The sequence below is a fragment of the Carassius gibelio genome, chromosome A3, assembly GCF_023724105.1.
Source record: "Carassius gibelio isolate Cgi1373 ecotype wild population from Czech Republic chromosome A3, carGib1.2-hapl.c, whole genome shotgun sequence".
Lineage (NCBI taxonomy): Eukaryota > Metazoa > Chordata > Actinopteri > Cypriniformes > Cyprinidae > Carassius > Carassius gibelio.
The window spans coordinates 21630297-21652981 of record NC_068373.1 but is presented as its reverse complement, the minus strand read 5'-3'; the positions used below and the strand labels follow the sequence as shown (position 1 = coordinate 21652981).

General features: G+C 37.3%; 1 protein-coding gene across 4 annotated transcripts in view; it reads left to right on the top strand.

Annotated features, from left to right (window-relative positions):
* LOC127952125 (protein sidekick-1) overlaps nt 1-22685 on the top strand; it is a 266678-nt gene that overhangs the window by 104044 nt on the left and 139949 nt on the right. For all 4 annotated transcript variants that reach the window (XM_052550449.1, XM_052550443.1, XM_052550437.1 and 1 more), the window contains exons 2-4: nt 9349-9508; nt 11829-11935; nt 13621-13768. In XM_052550449.1, the coding sequence (XP_052406409.1) occupies nt 9349-9508; nt 11829-11935; nt 13621-13768 (415 nt within the window). The remainder of the gene's footprint in view (nt 1-9348; nt 9509-11828; nt 11936-13620; nt 13769-22685) is intronic.

Below are 22685 nucleotides of genomic sequence, written 5' to 3'. Positions count from 1 at the left end.
TTTTAAAGGTGCCCACATCTCAAGGTCCAAAATTCACTTTTTGCCAGACTTGCCAGTAGTGAGGGAACTGAGACGATTTATATGAATATTATGTACCAGTCATGGATATTTTGCTTTGTAAAAAATAATAATAAAAATAAATATTTGAACATTTAATTACTTTGATGGTGAAGCTGAATGAGTGATCCTTCAGAAATCATTCTAATATGCTAATCTGATGCGGAATAGAAATATATTTTATTATCAGTGTTGAAAATGGTTGTGCTGCTTCTATGTTTTTTTTTCATAACTTTTGATGAATAGAAAGTTAAAAAGAACAGCATTTATTTGAAATCGAAATAATGTGTAACATTGTTAATGTCTTCAAATTGCGGTAGTGTTTGTTCATGTGTTTTTTTGTTTGCCATATCTTTTATTTTGAAGACTGGTTTCTTCGTTCAGTGTTTTCCTTCAATGCAAGTTGCCAGGTAAGTCAGTGGTTTACCTTTATCCAGCAGATGGACTTGGCACTGTTATCATCCCTCTGTAATGTAACACTCAGCTATAGCAGTAGAGAATGCAGTGCAGGTTTAGTCTGAGGACACCAAACACATCTATGTGAGCCCTAAAGCCTGAGAACCCAAGGACTCAACAAACAGAACAAGGCAAACGTAAGGAAATATATACACGTGACTTAATGAGAATAATTAATCACACACACCTGGAAACAATCCATGAGGGACACTGAACAAACACATGATGTGAACAAAGAAACCAACCTTCAAAATAAACATTACCCAGAACAAAAGGCCACCAAAACAAGATCCCATACCAATATTTCTGGGTTTTAATAGTCCAGTGAGGTGGATGGCATTAAATTCCTTTGTAGTGATTTGACAGACTGATATTTGGTTGCATGCCATGTTTAGTGGCACAATAGCTGTGCAAAGGTATATTTACCTTGTCTCACAGGGGATATTTGTGCTTTAGATGTTTATTATACTGATTGAACATCTTAAAACATGTTTGTTTTTTTTTACTTCCGTAATATGCTGTTAAATCACACACACTTCCTGTGTGATTAATACTTCAAGATTTACCGGAACAGTTGCAGTACTTTTAAGTGCTGGGAGTGTGTAAATGTACATGGTTTGTTGTGTATTTTAGCAGAGAATCTTATTCCATAAGCTCTAGGACAGACTAGTTGGTTTTGAAGAGTTTTGTGAGAAAGCCACAGGATCTTAGAGATAGCCGAGTCCAAGCTGGACCTCAGTGTTATGGAGGATTGAGGGTGATATTATGGGTCTTAAGATCTCACTCTATGACGGGGGAAGGTGTGCTGCATTTTTAATGTCTGAATGTTCGAACGCTGATGATTTTCGAGTTGTTTATGTGGCTGATAGACAGATGGCTGTTTTGATTATCACGGTTGCTTCATGCGTTCCAGTGATTGTTGTTGTGAGTGATTACCCTCCATTTGAAGTCTCTTGTGCTGGATACTTTATTAGTTTGTTTATGTCTCGAGAGACGGTTGTGGCGACATATGTTTAAATCCTACATTCAGTGACCAAGTGGAAATAATAATATTAAGAGTGAACCGCATTAGCAATAGCTAGGATTGCACTTGAAGTTCTTACAAATTGTTGAAAAGAAATACTTTATTTTGAGGTCCATGATCTTGTGAAAGATACTGTTAGACTGTAGCCTGTTTTATTCTTTCTTAGTCTTCCACTCATCAGCATAACAAAGAATTAACTGTTTCTCATAGACAGCAATGAGAATGGAGAGCAAATGTTTGTGCAAGTCTCCTGGTTCTCTGATTGTCCTTCTGAGGTGGAAATTGTGCAAACTGTGCTAAAATTTGCAATATCTGCAATCAAAAGTTTGAGATTTCTATGTGTCTTCATTATTCATTATCAAATTTCTCCCCAGATTCTTCAGAGACCACATTTTCTGTATTTTGACACATTCATTTTTATAACTAATTTTACTATTATGTCAACAATTGTTGATTACCTTTTATTTTTTTTCTTAATTTCCAAGAAACATCTATTATGTACTATTAAGACAAAACTAACCCCCCCCCCCCCCATTAATAAAACTTGATTGATTTCTGTTCCTTCATTCCACCAAAACTTCAAGAAAGTTTATAAAGACATCATAAAAGAAATCCAGAGATTTTGAGCATGTTTGAGTTCATCTTTGTTGCGCTCTATGTATGTGTGTTGATGAGTTTTTAAAAGCCTAAAAATGTCTTAAATGTAATAAATATTAAAAGGTTTGGAACGACATGAGAATGAGTCATTTTTAGGTGAACTGTTCCTTTTAAGGCAGGTATATTTAAAAAAAAAACAATTCTTTAAAAGTTACTTTCTTTTTTCTCTTTTTATAATTTACTAATTGAGGGACTGTTTTGCATGGCCTGTATTATAGTATTATAATGTATTAAATCTGATTAAGCTCACTCAGAGTAGATGAACTTGGTTCCTCTTGTGAATGAAATGCTTCATGTCCCAGAGTGAGTATTGAGGGTGAATCTCAGTGTTTCTCTCTGTCCATCTGTGTTGGCCTCTGAGTGTTAGTCTCCACAGTGATGTGTAGACAGGGTTGATTGCTCCCTGTCTGGCCTGTCAGACAGTGTCAGGTGGAGGAATGATCATCCTGTGCCATCCGGTCAAGAAAAGTTTTTAACTTTCACTCTACATGCAGAACGAAGCTGACTGCACTGATTTTTAGATTAAAAGTTTTACCCTTTAAAGTTAAGACTTTAATTGGTATTCTTAAACAGAATCATCCTTTCGTTTATCATATCAGGAGCAATAATTGTTAATTTAACAGTCAATTCACACAAAGATGGAACTAAACCTCACAGATACTTTAGTGCAACCATTATTCCATTAGAAATCATTAAAAACATTTTCTAATAATTGAAAAATACATTTGCTTGCTGATGTAATTCTGAAGGAAATATGATGCTTGACAATGTTAGTTGTTTTAAGTGTTTTTAGCACATTTCTGTATGGTTGCTAGGGTGTTGTGGTTGGTTGTTAGGGCGTTAATAAGGTATTCTTTTAATAAGGTGGTTTTTAGAAAAATAGATATATGTTGTACTGATGCTAGGGTGGATTTATTTATTTATTTGACAATATTTTTGTCTGTACACAAAACTTTTCAGAAATGAAAAGGAAAAATCTGTTTTTAGTATAATCTTTTCAATATACGCTAAAGTCTTCTGAGTGATAATTTTTCCTTTGCTTTTTTCATAGTGCGTACCTTAAAGGGTTAAGGCCACATCTACAGTACATGCTTAGATGTAACTAGGTTGTTACTAAAGTGTTCTTGGAGTGTTTTAGCATGTAGTTGTATGGTTTCTAGGGTGCTTCTGGTTGGTTTCTGCAGCCTTGTAAGTGGTTTTAGCATGATCTCTAAAGTTGCTAGGATCTGGGTGGTTTTAATCTTGTTGTTTTATGGTTGTTAAATTGTTCTTGGTGATTGGAAGGGTGTTTCTAGGTGGACTCTAATGTGTAGTCAGCAGTTTTAAAGGTGTTATGAACTGAGAAATCTAAACAGAAAAAAATCTCAAATCTTTTGACATCGGGGGTTATTGTACTATAAAAACATCCAGTAAGTTTCAGAACTCTAAACTTTCTCATTAGTCTAAAAACAGCTCATACTGAAGTCAGTCTGCAAAAGAAAATGTTGTGGAATGTGCCACTTTATGATGTAATAGTGTGGCTAAGCACCGCCTCCATAGAGATCATTGCCCACTGCCTGTTTAGCTCCACCATCCAATTCGTGCATTTAGTGTAAATAACAAGAGGCGAATGCAGGTCTACGCAGAAATCAAACAATAAAGATAAAGCCCAGAAGACAAGATGATGTGCAGTGCATAGTTTTGGAAAAACACAGTCTTTGCATTGCATTTCTTCTGATCCCAACATTAGGAAACAGTGGATGAACTTTATTTTTAATAAAGATCCAGACTGCATCAGTAAGAGCTTGGTCCTTGTTCACGTCATTGCTTCACACAAGTGTGAGTAACTGTTTTTATTACATGGTCACTATTGCTTTGTCTGTTAGTACAGATTGTTTGATATGTATGGAGTATTTATGCATTTTTTATTTAAATTCCAGCAGCGTCCATCTATGAGGGATGTAGGCTGTCAAACATACACAACTGTTAGCCAATCATACAGTGGACATTTTCTTCCGAGTCTACAGTCTGCCACGTCTTTTATTCTGATGAGGGGAGGTGGGGGGTGGGCAAAACAGGAAAGAAAATGGCCTATTCAAAATAAGTTTTATGATGTAAATTGTTTTATAACATTATAAGTGGACCTATGAAAGCTGTACAAAATAATTAAAAGGCAGTTAATGGATCCTTTAAGCATCCTACTATATAGCTGCTGGGATTGCTAAATTGTTGCTAGATGGTCACTATTTTTAGTTGGTTTTAGCAAGTTGTTGTATCGTTGCTTGTGTGTTTTTGGTGGTTGATAGACTGTTGATTTGAGGTGTTGATAGAAGTGATTTGAGTTATTTTAGCACATTGTTGTATGGTTGCATGTTCTTTTCAAGTTTGAGCAATAGTAATAATGACACTTTCCCTAGTAAACATCACTTATTCAAATAATGTATCCCTTTTTTTGAGTTGAAATTTAGTTTGATGCCTTGTGCGCCAGTATGTGGTTGACTGTTTGCTAACTTCACATGCATGTTTCTTCATGTGTTGATGCATCATATCTTGTCAAGCGCTGTGCTCTCAGGTTCAAAGCCCTGGCTCGCGCTTTGATTCACAGTCAGCTCATCAAATAGATGGTAATGAGCTAGTTTTGCCCACTCTGATTGTCAGTGTGTGGGCTTTACTCCCCCAGACAGACTGACAGATAAAAAGCAGGCTAGTGCTCCCAGGAGCCCTTTTAAAGGTAATTGAGTTAAGAGTCAGAAGGCAGGCCCGTATTTCCCATGGAGTGCAGAAGTAACCAGCATCGGGAGGCTTTTAGCTCCTTATATGACGTTACAAATGATTGCAGAGGGTCCTTGATTTGACAAGGAATGCAAAGTTGGTTTTAGTCTTGGTTTTCATGGCTGGTAGGATATTTGAGGTAGTTGTGTATTTTGTGACAATACTGAAATTGTACAGTACACATAGTGCACATCTAAATAGAGTTAAGCCAGTCAGCGTTGTAGCCCAGGCTCACATAGTCATAGCCTATTATTGCTAAGTTATTATATTATAGCTAAGTTATCATAGCCTATTATTGCTTAATTACTATTGTTAAGCCGGTTCTTGTTTTGGCTTGCATTGTTCCTTCTATGTCTCCTGCTTTGTGGGAGTTATTTAATTTATGTTGTATTTGCAGCATAAATATTCTCTCAGAATATAAATAATCTCTCAGAAATAAACTCTGACTGTGCAGTCTGATAGGTCTAACTCAATCTGGCGTAATGACATCATTATGACATCGCACAGCTGATTGGTTCTCTCCTGTATTGGTAGCTAATGAGCTCGCTGCTCAGCATTCAAAAATATGACTAGAGTTTGCCGTAGCAGTGCAGCTCGCTTCAGAAACCCTCCACCTTCCCCAGCTCCACCTGTATAGATCTGCTACCAGGTGATTCATGTATGCTATGGGGTTATTTCATGTATGTTATATTTGCAGCAGCAATATTCTTACATGCTCACAGCAGCATGTTGTGGATGTATTGCCAGTACAAAAGTCTCAGTACTTGCTCTGATGCAGCAGCAGTGTGGCACATCTATTCCAACAAGACCAAATACAATAACATTGTCATGTACATACATTACCATGACAATCCCTCCGAGAGTCATGACAGCACCTCATTTACAGAAATTCTATGCACTGTGTACGGAAACGAAATCACAGGATGCGTTTTGACTCCTTAACTCGCCCTCTGTCAAGTTTGCATTCCTGTTAGAAAAAGTTAGGAAAGCAGAAGAAGCTAATGAAAAGCAGGGGCCGGTTTCATCAATGTAGTCCATCACCCCTGGAGGAGGCCCGTTACATCCACTTTTAGCCAAGCTGTCTGCTGTTGAAGCATTTCATCTTTGATAATAATCCCAACAAATTGAATTTCCTTCTTGGTCTCTGCTTATGCATTCCTGAAAATGTCTTACAGTAGTACGGTCTATTGGAGAGGCAGAATACTGATGAGCCCCACACTGCCACTCCAGCTTCATGCAACGACAAATGGAAAGTGAAGGCTCCATTGAGCACACCTGGCAAAATAGGATAGGTGGAGTAGACGGGAAGAGACGCCCGCACACTACCTGTCTAACAGGCATCTGCTTGAGCCGCCCAGGGACCCGTAGCAGATGGGAAGGGTATTTCTCGAGATGTAGCGTGCTTAAAGAGGCTTTGACTGTCTGAAACTACATCAAAATCCTACATCTATTTGAGCCCCCATTATTATGCTCATTAATGATGTTCGTTTTGAATATGATGGAGGGATGTTTGCGTATGGCGTGTCATTATGACAATGATGAGCAGAAGAGGATGTTTTAAATTCCTTACCGTGAGGTGAAGAGCTGATTTGGTGCAGTTGTACTTGTCTCTTTTCCTCCGCTTCCTATTTTTTGTCTGCTTGATTTGATCCTATCTGAATGAGAATTTGTAGAACTTGTTGGTATTCAGAAGGACAGCCATTCCCACAGCATATCAAACAGGGCACGTCCCAAGAGCGACGCACAGTCATTGTGTATTATTCTCTGGATGTTTCACTGGGAATACCTATGGCCCTTATGCTAACACAATCAAGGTCCTTTTAGCCCTTTTTCATCAAGATGGACAATGTTAGTTGCAAACATAAGATAGCCCATCATTATGCATGTGTACTTTTGTCGGTGACAGATTTTCCTTGAGTACACTGCTGATATTCCCCTCACATGCTTGCTGAAGAAATGTGAGTGCAAATTGTGTTTAAACCATAAATGTTTTGATCCTGAGGCGTAATCGCTCAAAGGATTGATTTAAAGGGGTCAAATACTAAAAGTTGTGATTTAAAGGCGGTCAAATGAAAGACCACTCACTTTACAATCACTAAAAAGCTGTCACTCATCTCACAACTTTCATTTAAAATCAATAAAGTTGTCTACAATACATAATGAATTTCTAACATACATTGTTTGTTAATTAATAACACCTCTGATTGGCCATTGTGTTCAAGAGATCAATGAACATGTCTGGATTGGTCTTCGTCTAATCGTTTGAAATGGCAGTATCAGAACTGATACCAATACTGAGTATCAGATTGATGCGTCCCTAATTAAAAATGCATTTCCTCTCTCGTATTCACAGCATCAAATAAGAATAAAAAACACAATGAGTGAGAAACGAATCAAGCTGTCGGAGAAGAGCTTTTAGCTAAGTACAGTAGGTGAAACACGTCCGATGAAAAATGGATTGATACTAATGGCTGGAAACTTTCTAACTTAAGTTTCCTTGCCACTCTTATTGCTTTTTTATATTTACAGCCAACCATAAGGCTACTAACATTTTACAGTTTTTATGTCGGTGCTGGAGGAATAAAATAAGAGGCATGTGAAGAGTGGCATGTCCTTCGATCTTTGCAGTGGGATAGAACAACACAAGCAGGGTTCTGTTTTAGAACTCTTGAAGGGAGTCTGGTGTACATTTGTGTGTCGCATGTGAGAATCAGACCTCCTCATGTCTTTATGGCAAACACTCTGGGGTTTAGTGTTTTCTAAGAATTGGTTAAATGCCATCAAATCTCAGATTGTTCTAAACTTTGCTAGTAGAGAAATTCTGAGGCTGGACCTTGCAGAAGTTGAATTGAATACTCATGAGCTAAAGGGTCTCAACTCCCTGGAGAAGGAGCTCCAGGGTGGAACGTGAAATTGTTATCATAGTGACGAAAAACAGAGTAAATCTGCTTCCATTCTGGAAAACCGACTATGGTAAACCTATAAAATGCCCATGAAGTAATGCCCATCTTTCCTCGCCCACACTGGTCACTGACAGATATTTCTCAATCGCTCTGTCCTCAAGGACAATATATCTCACAGCTGTCACCTGGAGTCTCACTGGCCTTTGGATTCCATCTCCTCCTTTCACTCCTTTCATTCCATTCATACAGGCCTCATTGATATGCTTCACAGTAGCTCCACTGCATCTGTCTCCATTCTCCACCATGTGCTATACAGCAGGTTTGTGACCCCTTGACATTTTGCACATTTAACTGAAACAGCTAATAAAGAGCCTGTACTTGAGCTTACGTGTCTGGATGTAGATATATAAATCCAGACGAGTCAATTTAACCAACTTGAATTTGGATGTTTTTTCTTTAACAAATTAATTTGCATTAATTACTGCATCCAGTACAGGAACCTGTAGAGGCGTAGGTTAAAAAAAGCCTCATTATATCTTTCAGAACTGCAAAACTTTGCTTTCTTAATCAGTATCTGTATCTTGTTTACTCGTAAACATCCCTAAAACTGGATACATTTACTGGCATAACATAATAGGACTTGTGTTCAAAAATACATCTCTTGTATTAAGTTTTTATTTCTTAGTGCTTTGACAAATACTGTTTATTTGTTGTGTGCATAAATCTATCTACTGTATATTTAGTTAGGTTTAATTAGAAAAGCATCTTGCCACTGGGGATAGAAAAATACACTTCAATAAAACAAAAATGTCTTCAATAAAACAAAGCATTATATATTCTATTTCTTGAGTAAATCTTCCTGACGTTTAGATGATATTTCTGTCAAAATGATACAGAAAATGTTGTTTTGCAGCGAGTGCACATCCGCTGAGACACACTTCTCTTGCTTACATACTGTATTTGAAATGGTTTATACACGGTTTAAAAGAGCCATTGCATGGCACAATTGATTTGTCTGAGCTTTTGGGGAAACACAGCAACGCCGCTGGCAGAAGTCAGATTCACTGCACTCAGGTGTCCTGCCTTAAAGTCGTCTTTTTTTTTTCCAAATCAAAGCTCGGAGCCTTGCTCTTGTGAAGTGTGGCGAAATCCACCGATGGAGGATTTAAAAGGTTTGCCCCTGACTATCTTTGGTTCTCCCGCACTATGAGGTGTCATGAAAGATTTCTCCACCTTTGTAGTAACACGTTGCAATAACCTTTGCGTGATTGCTTCTGTTTGTTTGCTCACACAGAGGAATCGCCATAAATATGCATATCTATCAATGTGGTTTTCTGTGAAGTTGACGCTGCTGGTTGATGTAAATTTAGGAACCAGTAATGTTCCTGCATATTGACTTCATCTTTGATGGTACATGACTTTGTGCCTGCGCCGGGTCAGGGAAGCATTACGGCGAACTGGCACCTTTAATAACTATGCCTCTTTCATGTCTGCCTGCAGGCGATGTGGCCCCCTACTTCAAAACGGAACCGGGACCTCCAGATATCCACCTAGAAGGGAACCGTCTGGTCATGACCTGCCTGGCGGAGGGCAGCTGGCCTCTGGAGTTCAAATGGATGCTCAACAACACAGACATCACAGCCTTTTCCCCCGAGTACAAGTGAGTGCCTACTTTCATCTTAAGGCTTTCTGGAGATGAAGTCCTGTTCAGAACTGTCTCATGGTTACAATGAGAGAGAACAGCAGAGGCTCACGGTTAATATGAGAGACAAAAAGTCTAATATTAATCCCGCCTGCAGCTTTTCTTCTGTACAAGCTGCACATTTATTCACTGACTGTGGCAGGTATATTAAATTTGTTCAAAACATGACCATTAACCCTTAGAACAATATTCTTATTCTGCTGTTATCTTTTATGGATCCATTTGAGGAATCTTTCTCATTACTTAAATAATGTGTAGTTTTTAATAAAAACAGATTGGAATTTAAAGATTTTTTTATTATTATTATAAAAAAAGAAGTGTTAACTGTTTCAGATGTTTCCAATGGGAAAGTTATGTTCAGAACTATTTATAGATTACAAAAGAATATAATTTCCTAAATTTCATAGAATCTAATCATCAAAAATTATGTTGGGGAAGGTGTTAAGAAGAATTTAACCTCTCAAAATATGAAGTCTGTGTTTTTGTTATAGCACTTTCATTCTTCTGTACAAAGGTTGTTCTTCATCTCTATTATTTGTCTCAGAACAAACAGATTTAGAATTTCTGTTTTAAAGCTGGCTTGGAAACTTTAAACAGGCCTTCATTTATTTTTTGATGCTTCTGAATTTCAAATGCATGCTGTAGATTTTATTATTTTACCTTTGTCCTGCATGTAAAATATGAAAGTCAATTGTGATGGTCTACTGTAAACAAAAGTGTGAAATCATGCAAGTCAAGGTAAATATAACTTGTAATTGAAATATTTTATTGTGTGATGAAACTGAAATTGTGACCATATATTCTTCCCTATTGTGACATGTATACGAGTGAAATGTCTTATCAAACAAAAAAGTGTAGGACAGGACTTTATTTTGTCCAGCAGGAATTGACTGGATAGTAGGTGTCATTGTTTGCTGATTGATGTGGAAGTAAAAAAAGCCCATAACTGGGAAAAAATATTATACTATTACTATTATTTTAGCTGTATGAATTTTCAAATGAATCTTCTTAAATACATACTCCTGTTAAGTCTGTTGAAGCTGTATTTTAATGTTTATTTAAATGCAATGCCTTCCCCCATAGACTTCCATTGTAATTGGATAACTGTTGACGCGGTTTTTGTTTGCTTTTACAAATTGAGAGACGAGTCGACATTGTTTTCCATGCCAGTTGTTGTCGACAGAGCTTAAATTGTATTAAACCTGTAACTTGCCTTTAATCAAGAATGAAACTACTATAATTGAAGCGCATTCAAATTATTTTTAATTACGTTTTAGAGAGAAAGATTCCTTTAGTTAATGCAGTAGTACATTTAATCAGCGATATAATTTCCTAGTTGAGGTCTCTCCATGCATTATGTTTAATTTCTCACTAATGATGGCCTCTTAGCCTGACCTTTTTTAATCAGCATACTATCTCTGTAGCACTCAGCGTTTCTTCAGACGTGTGTGGTGTTAAAGCTGCTGAAGGATTGGCCCTATGGGTTCCTTCTGTCTTAATAGAGGAGTCTGCAGCGCTGCCCGGCTCTCTTTGGAGACAAATAATGCTTTCATTCGTTACTTAAAGTGCACTGCCGACACCTGATTCACAGTTAATGTCAAATTTTACATTAGATGTTTTGATTTATCTTCCATTTAGAAGTTGTATTCATGCTAAAGTAGGTGTTTCGCATCTTTGCGCTTTCCCGTGTCAAGTGTTTCTACATTTTGTCCATCTATAGAACCGGTTTGCTCTAATTGGTATTGCTTTTCTTATTATCTTTCATCACCTAAACAGCATGCTCAGAGCTGCCGCGGTATTGCTATTGAGTTCCTGTGATGGAAGAAAACCACCACTGAGATGCACAAACCCACCGGATGGCATTTTCAGAGATGTAAACAGATTCGACTAAGTACTTAGCAACAGCACATTAGTCATGTATTCAGCGTATTCGGAAATGCCAACTAATTTTAATGCCCTAGCGATCGACACCTCTGCTTTTGTTCGAAGTGGCCTTTTGCCTGAAATCTGATATTCGTCATCATAGCTGGGCATGGAGAGAAGTTCCTGTGTGCCGTTTTGATGTGCTCTGTTCACGCTAATGTGCGAGCTGGTGTAAAAAAGGCTAGTCGTGACTGTGAGGGTGAACCTTTTAAACCCAACATCTCTATATAGGAACACACTTGTATCAAAAATTCTAGAATCTTTTGGCAAATAGCAAGGAATTGTTGTTTTTCCTGCTTTTTTTCATCATCTTTGGATATGAATTAAAGTTGTTGACTCTGTTTCTCTCTCTTAGGTACACCATCTCCTCTCTCCAGCGCTCCAATATGGGTGTTTATCAGTGTGTGGTGAGAAACAGGATGGGCGCTCTGCTTCAGAGAAGAGCCGAGATACAAGTGGCATGTGAGTTGATGTAGTATTCCAGATCTGAGCTTTGAATTTGTGTTTGTTTCTGTTTTATGATATTGTATGACTTCAGACAACTTGACCTTGACTGACTTCTAGATGCTTCAACATTTTAGCTCAGAGAAACATTTAGCCATGATGGGAGTTATCATAAAATAGGCCATGTTCATGCTAGTGATATAGTAATAGAGAAATGATTATTTTAAGATCATCTTAAATTACATCTTTCCTCATTTACGCAAACCAAACAAGCAAACAAGATTGCTTGTTAGGTGAAGTGTGTAATTTCAGTAACATAGTCCTTTTAAGGCAAGTCTTGGGATACGTCCACACGAAGCCAGAGCTTTCCCTATCTGATCTTTTGTATTCCCTTGTCTCAAGAAATATCTGCGCCCGCATGAAACCACAAAACTGACACAAAACAGTATAGTATACATGCCAGAATAGCATGTGACGCTGTAATTCTGCCACAGAGATGCACAAAAAATGGAGAAGAAGACTTGGACTATGCACAGAAACCTTGCGTGCGGTAAACAAATGAACATGGAACAATACATTTATTAATCTGTGTTAATGTTAGTTAATAAAAAGAAAATTGTTCAGTGTCTGTTCATGGTTTTGTTGCTTTTACGTGACGTAAAAGTTACTGACTAGGGGACGAGACGTGGGCTGATGACATCATTGTTTCAGAAAATATACAGATTCGACCCATTATAAACATATACATTCATGAAAATTAATTAGGTGATGCAACATTCTCACAGTAGTTCTAACAGTTTAAATTTAAAGAACCTTCTCTTTCTGACCTTTTTATAATCCTTTTTTATAACCTTCTTTTGCCTCAAAGAACCTTTTATGAAACATAAAGGTTCTTCAGATGTTAAAGGTTCTTTATGAAACCATTTAGACAAAAAAAGTTTCTTCTATGGCATCGTGAAGCACCTTTATTTTTGTCTATGACAACATTTACAGGATACATTGAGAAGGAGCCCAAACTACACTCAGTAGCCAAGTGATACTTATGGTCCATGATATTGGTACAGATTCTGTGTAAAAAACAATGCATGACTGCATTTTTCAAGTTAGAAAAGACATTTAGTTCCCACTTTAAGTGAACCTTAGTTCCCAGTCATCTACAAGATTGATTAAAATGCTGATAAAGTTATAAAAAGACATAAACACATGACAATATGATTGAAATGTTCAAATGTAAAAAATAAATAATAATAAAAATAAACCGTTTAATTGAGTTGCACCTAAGAAAATAATAATTTGGCGTTTTTCTTATGGGAACCAATGGCTCCTTACTCAGTTTTTTTTGTTAGGAGTCCTGTCAGTGCAAGTTTAGCCAGTTTAGGGATATTGTTTACTGGCTGCAGTTGTTTTTGACTTTAAAACCAGAAATAAGAGCTTTTAAACACTGTAAATTGGTGTGCAAACTGCACCGCTGGAATTATGTAACCAAATTCAAAGCACATTGTATAAGACGTTCTTTTGTTTAGCAAGGTGATGCAATCTTGTGGTGCTGTGCGCCATGAATAAATGTTTGAATAAATGTTTCTGATTGAATACCTCCGCAGTTTGTACCCAAAAGCCTCCTGAATGAATCATCAGGGTTGCTCTGTTCTGTGAAAACAAGTTCTCCCATGTTTGTAATAAAATCCCTGGCTTTCTTCTCACAGATATGGGCAACTATATTGACAATGACCAAAGAAAGACAGTGACACAGGGACGGGCCGCCATCCTAAACTCCCCAGCGGTCAGTTGCTTTCCGCGGCCACAGGTGACATGGTTCAGAGATGGCTACAAGATCATTCCCAGCAACAGAGTGTAAGTAGAGCTTAATTGCTTGTTTAATCTTTAAACCTGAACACCTGCTCATTAGGAACATTCTGGGTGACCCTGCACAGGTCCCTGTGGCTTTGGGTTCATGTAAGAGATGTAATTACCTTAAGTGTTCTCTCTTCATCCATTCGGGCATCCACTTATGGCTACCCACACTGGAAAATGTTGGGAAAAACAGAGAGACACTTCAGCCAGTGTTTGCAGAAGACATGGATACAGTGCACCGCGTTCTTTTGAGTGTGTGCGTGAGTGTTTTTCTCCCACTGCCTTGTCACAGAAGAACAATTAATGCCTGTTCTCTGCCCCCCTTTAATCTTGCTACGGTAGTTCTTCATTGCCTTTTTCTAATTAGCAGCTCTCCCAGGCTGAGATCGACGAGGCTGATCCGATTCAGCGTTATCAGTCGAGTGTCTTTCATTCCGATGAGACCCAAATAAAACTCCACCACTGAAACACATCTAATGGCTCACCTTTCACTCCACGCATACAGCGGTTGGCCCATACAGTATGAGAACTGCAGTTGATTTCGTTAGAAGGTGTGATTGAAAAATAAGCAGACAAACGCAGGTAAATTTAGAATTAGACTCTGGTAGTATTGATTTTCATTCGTTCCGTTTGGCTTCAAGCTTGGATTGATTAGTTAGGTCGACGCTCAGGCAGTTTTATTTTCAATAAAAACACTCAAAGTGAGCTGTAGAACTGTGATCGTGGTTCTGTGATTTCTATTTACACCTGGAATCATTATACGTCTCGTTGATCCAGTCACATGTGGACAACCAATCACCATTTGTCATTCAATGAGTCATGCCTCATTACTCGAATACGCATTGGGACCGAATCACATTTATTGTGTAAATGCTAATCTGTCATGAACAGTTTGCCCTGCCCATTGAGGCCAGTACGTTGCTTAAAATCCATTTTATAAATGCTGTTCTTTTGAACTTTCTATTCATCAAAAATATTCAATTCTGTCCCACAAAAACAAACAGCATAGTGTTTGCACATTGATAAGAAATGTTTCTAGAGTTGCAAATCAGTATATTAGACTGATTTCTGAATGATCATGTGACACTGAAGACTGGAGTAATGATGCCGAAAACTCAGCTTTGCCATCACATTAATAAATTACTTTACGTTTCTTTCTGTATTTTTGGTTAAATTAACGCAGGCTTTGTAAGAAGAACAACTTATGACACCATTGTTACTGGATTTTTTTTCCTGATGTGAATTTTTTTGTAATGTAATTTCGAGAAACATTGACATAAATTGCGATACTCTCCCCATGAACTGTAATTGCACGTCTGTAAATTGCTGCAGGGCTTTTTACGAAAATGGACAGCTAGTAAACCGACTCCCTTTAAGGGAACTTTCTGGAAAGTGAAGAACCGTCAACAAGGAAAACGACTCCCAGACCAACAGATTTTGAACATATGCAGTTTTGTGCATATATCTGGTGTTCCTCTGAAGTAAAATTGAGCAATCGATCGAAAGATATGTTATAAGGTGGATATATATGGGCTCTTCGTAGATGTAGTTAAGGCGGTTGGCTACATGCCAGCTCAATAATTGGACCGGAGCTCTCCTGCCAGTGCTTTGACAGAATATTGCATCATGATAGAAAGCAGGGGCACATACATAAAATCAATATGCCACTGCTGCTGACAATGTTCACTGCCGCATATGCAACTGAGGGAATCTGTACCTTTGGGGGCCTGGCGGTCTTCCCAGACAGCACTGCTGCTATGACCCTGTGCGAAGCCCAGCTGGTGTCTACGGTATCCAGACTTGAACCCAGAAGCTTACCCAGTTCAGAGGATGGTAGAGTGATATCAACAATCATACGTCCTGCCAAGCCCATTAGCACACTTTTGGATGTGATGTCACATCCTTAATTGTTCTGTGGCAGTGGCTTAAGCAATGCAATCAGCTTAGCCATTTAAACTGGCACTTTTTGTTACTGGGCAAAATCCCCAGGATGGACTTTGGGAAATTGGGATGTACTTCATAAGCACTTGACTGGCACGGTCATTACATTAACTGCCCTTGCAGGATCAGAATATATCTATGTGCTAGGATCTACGGCCCTGATTCAATATTAACATGGATGAACATGCCACAGCATAAATCTATTTGTGAGTCTCGTAAGATGTTTCCTTCCCAGAACTGATAATTGTTGCTTTGCCAAACACTAATGTCCTCTACAAAGAGTGGAGTGGAGGAAATGAATGGTTCTTTGTTGAGATGCCCTCATCAAAGCTTAATATGCTCAGTACAGACATATAAACTAGTTTGATCAATTGCAGTTTCTCAGTCAAGAGGTACCCAAAATAACAAGAGTGTTGCATTGATAATATTGGCAAATGGTTATTTTGCTCTAGAGATTCTGAGGAGTCAACTAGCAGACTATTTTGGTCACATTTGTTGCTTTTTTTGCATTTGAACAATTGATTTTCAACACTAAAATATACAGTGGCCTATAAAAGTATTACAGTAGTATGATTAAAAATAGTAGGGTGAGACCCCTGGGGCAAGATGACCTTAGCACTTTTGATAAATGGCTACACTATTTTTAATTTTGTCATTTCATCTGAATATCATTGCTTGATTTAGACAGTTATTGATCTAATTCTGTGTTTCTGGAAAAAAAGTGATCTATGACAATGTATTATGTTGAATATCAAAGTTTGATGTGTCTGTTTGTTAATGAGCGATTTATTAACACATCAATGGTTTTACATTTGTGGAGTGAAAATAATAGTTTTTGTTTTGAAGTAGGAAGTTAAAATTAGACCCTCTCAGGTCATTGTAAGATGGCCCTCCCAGAATTGGAACAGAAGTGGCATGTTGTTATTGATGTGATTATTTTTTATTTTAATACTTATTGTAATTAATGGGATTATTATTCATTTTCATGAACTAGAGGTTCATTTCAGAAATCTTTCATGGTATGGTGCTATCTCTTTTCTCAAGAACTACCTTTTCTCAGCTATTTTATTGTTGTTATTATTTTTTGCAATTTCTTGTAACCGAGTACCATTGAGACGTTTTAAAAAAATTAACTTTAAACAGTACAGCTGTCTTCAATATTGATAACAATAAGAAATGTTTCTGAATCTTACCAAACAAACTGTTGAACAGTAGTGCATGCAAACACATTAAATAAGTTATATAGTGATATATTATTTATAATTTTTTAAAACCATAAGTCCTTGACCACAACATAAAATCATGTTACTCATATTTATTTGAGGGAAGAATTTTTATTTGAAGAAATTTCACTGCTCAAAGCCTAGCATGAGCGCACAAGCATACAATTCTGAGAAATATTTCTGTTGTTTGTCATTTGTAACCTAACAAGCATCTTTTAGTGAAATATTTTTCTCGAAAAATGTTATTGTGCCATCCCTCTTTAAAAGAAATGCTGGCTGATTTGATGTTTTGCATCTAGCACAAACACACATTTATATTTACGTGAGTGGCTTGAGTGTCCAAATACGTTTTGTGGCCGCAGCAACTTTTCATTCATTTTAAAGCTGTCCATTTTAAATTCGGTTGTGAAAATGCATCTCATTGAAATGTGCAAAGCAGAGGCGCCACTCAGTGAAAGCAGCTTGAGGCGGTCATATTTATTCCAGTACGGCTTCATTGCAAATGGTCGTTCTCTTTGCCCTGCAGATCATTATTTTCTTCCATTCAGCATTATGAATTGTTGAGCTATGTAGTCAATATATTAATCCAACTCTGTTTGAAAGCCCATTGAACATTCCCTAAAGAAAAGAGATTTTTAGTAACTTCATCACATGCTAGTGTGCAGTATTTCAGCGTTATTATTTCTTGAGCTCTGTGTTTTCTAGTTGCAGTTTTCCGTGGCCTCAGAAACGTCCCTTTGGTCTGTTAATGTAGCATGAAATAAGTGGCCGCGTGGACGGGCGATGCTGCTCTGCGTGATTCCTATCGCATCCACGTGCTGAGGGATAACTGTGCCACAATCCAAATGGTCCATAGTTTTTTTTTGTTTGTTTGTTTGTTTTTTACTCCTCTTCTGTGTGGTTACAGCTTCTGCTTCCCCATCTCTCCTAGTTTGTTTTGGTCGTCTTTTCTTGTCTTTGAGCCACACAAAAGCAGAAAGGTTGTTAAAGCAGAAGAGGTCCAGAGGTGAATGTCAATGCAGGGGAGGACAGCGAAGCACCTTTGAAAGTCACTCTTATTGTTCCACACTGGCTTCCCCTTTAGACAGCATGAAACTTTCATGATGGCGATAATTACCCCATTGGTGAGAAGTGCTTTCTGTTGCCACTGCAGATGAAAGTAGCAGGTTGGAAATAAGATATTGTGACTACCTCTCATTGCTCTGTCCTTGCATCCTCCTCTACCTTGCTGAATTTTTCATCATTCATTATTTGAGATCTTTGATGTTTCCACCCATTATGAGCTATTGAGGCTCCCATTGCACTCTGCACATAAAACAGCTTTCACACTAGAATCATCCTGTCCCGAGAACCACCAGCAAGAAACCAGATAATAAAGGAAGTGTTCACAGGAAGCTGATTATTTTCCTCTGTACAAGATGTAGCAGCCATGTGCTGTCTTTCTACTCCACTCTATGTGAATCTCCTTTCGTCCATTTTTTAAATCTTGGTGCTTTGACATTGAAACATTGAAACAAGCTTGGGAAATAATTTATTATTATTATAATTATTGCCATTTTATTTAATTGTTTCAATTATTTATTTCACATTTTTATTCTGATATTAGCTAATTAATGAAAATTTTTATTGTATCTGACATTAAACGTTTACTTAAATGTTTATTGTATTGATTTGACATTAAAATGTGAGCGTGGAAAAGGTTATTATGATAGGAATTATAGGAATAATAAATTTAGTTATTATTATTGGATTAAATATAATGAACTTTAATATTTTTTGGTATTTAATTAATTGTTTCAATTATACATGAGCTTGTTGAAAAATTGTTATATGAATAATGATAATGTATTTATTTTACTATAATACATTTCTTTGATTTATTTAGTTGTTTCAAATATTTATTACAATTTTAACCTGAAATAAGATGATACATTTTTTTTTTGCATTTGACATGCTATTGAAATGTATCTTGGCAAAGAATGCTAGGCTATTTCTGACTTCTTTCATTCAAGTAAGTAGGAGCCGACTAGAAAATATCATTACAAAGAGCTGCTGAGTGGACTGATGTGCTTAAAAGGGGCTTTAGCAAAATCAGAACTGTCAAGGAAGCCATTTTCAAGCTTTTTGGAGTCTGAATTCCAGGAATATGCTCTCCTGAAAAGAATGAGATATCAGATTTGTTCTGAGCTGATTTGTGCCAGTAATGTGTTTGTGATTTGCTGCTATTATTTCAAATCAGGTTAGCTAGCTTTTTTCCTTCTCTTTTTTTCAACTGTTTGTCATGGTTCCTTGCACTCCTCTCCACAGGTAGTAAATGATGTGTTAGACAGATGTAATCAGGAGGAGATGACACGATTGAGAAATACGTCTCAGTCCTGTCACTCACGGGAGGGTTCGAGCCGTTGCCCTTTGCTCATATTCTCACCCAATAGACACGTCCATTTTGAATCAATGTGGTTTGGCTCTAAGGAGTCAAATGAAAAATGACTTAGGCTTGGCTAATTCGATAGAGGCCGTTTATGTGGCCTGGTTTTAATACACCTGTTGGATGGTAGAGCCCCTTTATGAAGTTAATTATTGAGAGCCATCATCAGTCAGTTGGGGCATCTGTGAGGTGAGGCAGTGTTAGCCCAAGGCTTCTGCTCACATTTGTCTTCATCCAATCCCTCCTTCACTCTTAAATAAATGAGTCTGTTGTCACTGCTAAAACAGAGGTCCAGAGAATCCAGTCAAGGCACTTTGGTGTCCCAATACTTTTGTTTGTAAGCATTACAGACACAAATCCTTTTTTGTTAGGCATGTTTGTTCATTATTCATGAACAACCATTCATTTACAATTATAAAATGACACCAGTGTTAAAAGTAGCAGGTTTTAAACTGCAAATGCACATTTATGATTTCGGCCTGTCCAGTTTTAAAGGTCTTTTTTTTTTACTATATCCAACAATAAAAATGTCATTAATCTGTTGCACCCTGGAGAGATGCTGTTGAGTCCTTTCAGTAAACAGAAGGAAAAGAGATGCAAGTAGCAGAAAAGAAAAGGGTAATGAAAATGTGAGCCTGTCCTGATCTCCTTCACTCTCACATCAGCTGCCTGCCCGATAGAAAGCTTGTTAGACACCATTAAAGAAAAGTTTGGACTGCTCACAGGCAGAAAGGTTTTGGGTGTTTGAGAGCAATTTGTGTGTGTCTGCTTACTGGCAGCTCTGTTGGAACCGAAGTGTGATTAAATGTTGCTAAAGAATTATCATTGACTCAAAGGCAATTACACATTAATCAGGACCGGTATCGAGCTGAATCACGGATGATAGATAATAGCCTTTTCACCGGCTATTCCAGAGAAGTTGTCGGATTACACATTAAAATAAAGAAGAAATGGCACCTCTAAGGTGCATTATTGAACAAGTGCTAAATGGACCAGAATTGTGAGAATGCAGAGAAATTACATTTTCATGATTGATTGGACTGAAATATGGAAAGAATTGTCCCATGATCCCATGACATATTCATATAGCAAAGGTTTGTGCTTGGGATTGTAACAGGAATGACTCTCTATAGCCCTGTCTGGACTGTGATTGTTTTACATGCTGACATGATGCAATTTCAGCATTAATAGGTGCTATTCAGTGATTTTATTGCCTGTTTTCCCCTCTAACTGCCCAGGATCATTTCCTGAACGAATTACCTACTGTTTTTTGGGTATTTTTATTCCTGATCGATTTATCATCTCTAAGTTTACATATAGTAATTGGCCCCAAAGTAGTTTTTTTTACCATCGAAATACATATATTATATTATGGAGGGGCCATATAAATTGCCATGTTTTTGCCCTTTTGGACATTTAAAACTCCATAAAAACACACATGCAAATTTATATTTCACATGCATCACTTGAGAACTGTAAAATTTTTCATATAAAGTTAGGAGTTTATTTGAGGCATAGTTAATGGTTTGTTAATAGTAGGAATTTTACTTTTAAAATAAACTGTGACAATATAATGTATGTATATATATATAAAGAGAGAGAGAGAGAGATTTGTTAGGGAGTTTTCATTTTGAAAGTTTTTGATAAAAAAATGTATTTAATTTGGCAAAGCTGAATTTTCAGCATTATGACTCCAGTCCTCAGTGTCACATGATCCTTCAGAAATCTTTCTAATATGCTGATTTGCTGCTATTTATTATTATAAATGTTGAAAACAGTTGTGCTGTTTAATATTTATAATTTTTTGTTTATTGGGAAACAATGACACTTGCGTTTCAAAAAACTTTATTAGGTTTAAAATTGTTAGTTAAGAGATCACTAAGAGGCATAGTTGTAATTTCTGTACAGCTGATATCAAGCAGTCTTTGTTTACAATGATAATAGGTATAAAAGTTTCATAGTATTTATATTTTGGATAATTTTGGAGGATGAAAATAAACGTTTGAGGTAAGTAAACAATTTTTTAGATAGCTGTAAAGAAAATAGTTTACGTTTCACTCATTTAAAAAAATCAGCGCGAATAGTATTTTCAACAATAGTTGAAATGTCTGCTTTTCAAAAAGCATCTCATAAGTCACAACAGATTATGCCTAGTTTGCTACCCGCATTCAGCAGAGAAAGAAAAACTGACACTGGCTAGACGTGTGAACGAAAGAGACGTTCTGTGTTTGCTGGAAAAAATGAAACGGAAGATATCTATCTTCACCATGTCTATCCCTTATCCTGTTTTTCACGGAGCGACCAGCTCTGTCATTCAGTTCTTTTATGTGGCGCACTCTTGCTCAGACCCCATTTCATGTGAGAAGAAGCTCGTGCCCATCTCTGCGATGGCGGGTAACAGAAGTGTGTGGGTAGACAGAAAGCAATCTGTTCTGAAAAGGAAGATCAAGCTCAAGACTTCATGTGTGACATATTGAAACACTCCAATGTGTTGCAGGGACGACATGTCCGGCAGCAGAAGTGGTGTTGTGCAGCTGCAGACAGTGGCCCAGAGTTCATTGTGATGAGGCGGATTCATTTAGAGCTAAATACGAGTGTGGAAATGTCAACGCATTATGAAGAGCTGACTTTTCTCCATCTGAAATCTCATCTGCGCAATTAGTTACCTGTTGAAAGCTAATTCACTCCTGGAAAACAGAGAGTGTCCAACTATCCTGAAGGTTTTCACTACAAATAATACAAGAGTGTACTGTATATGCTTTGTGATGGCCTTTCAGCCTTTTACAGCCCATTACAGCCCACAGCATTAAAAATGACATATTCACCTCTCTAAATTGAAAAGGAAAAAAAACACTATCTTTAATTTTGAAGAATGGGATATTTTGGGAAACCAATGGCCCGGCCGTAGCTGACTCTGCATTAACTATTAAGTATTGCAATTAATTCCCAGATCCATTCGTCATGCAAATAGACCAGTGAATAATGCATACGTTTCACCTCATACATATCTAATTTATGCAATTGCAAAGTGCTTTTTAAGATAAATATAATTAAAGGTCAATAGCGATTACATAAACACAGTGAACTTTCAACATGTTTAAATGGCAAATCTGGGCTTGTTTGCCAGATTGGATTGGATGAGAAGCAAAGTACCCAAAAAAAATTTTAATTGCTGATATTTGGTTTCAGACAGTTTTTCACTCCAAACCGCTGGAAATACCTGCTTAGCTTTGCGTCGGAAGGCTTTTAAGTCTTAACATGCTTACCAAAGCATATGTTAGCTGGAGGCCAGTTTCCAGACAATCAATTTTATAATTGAATTAAAGCG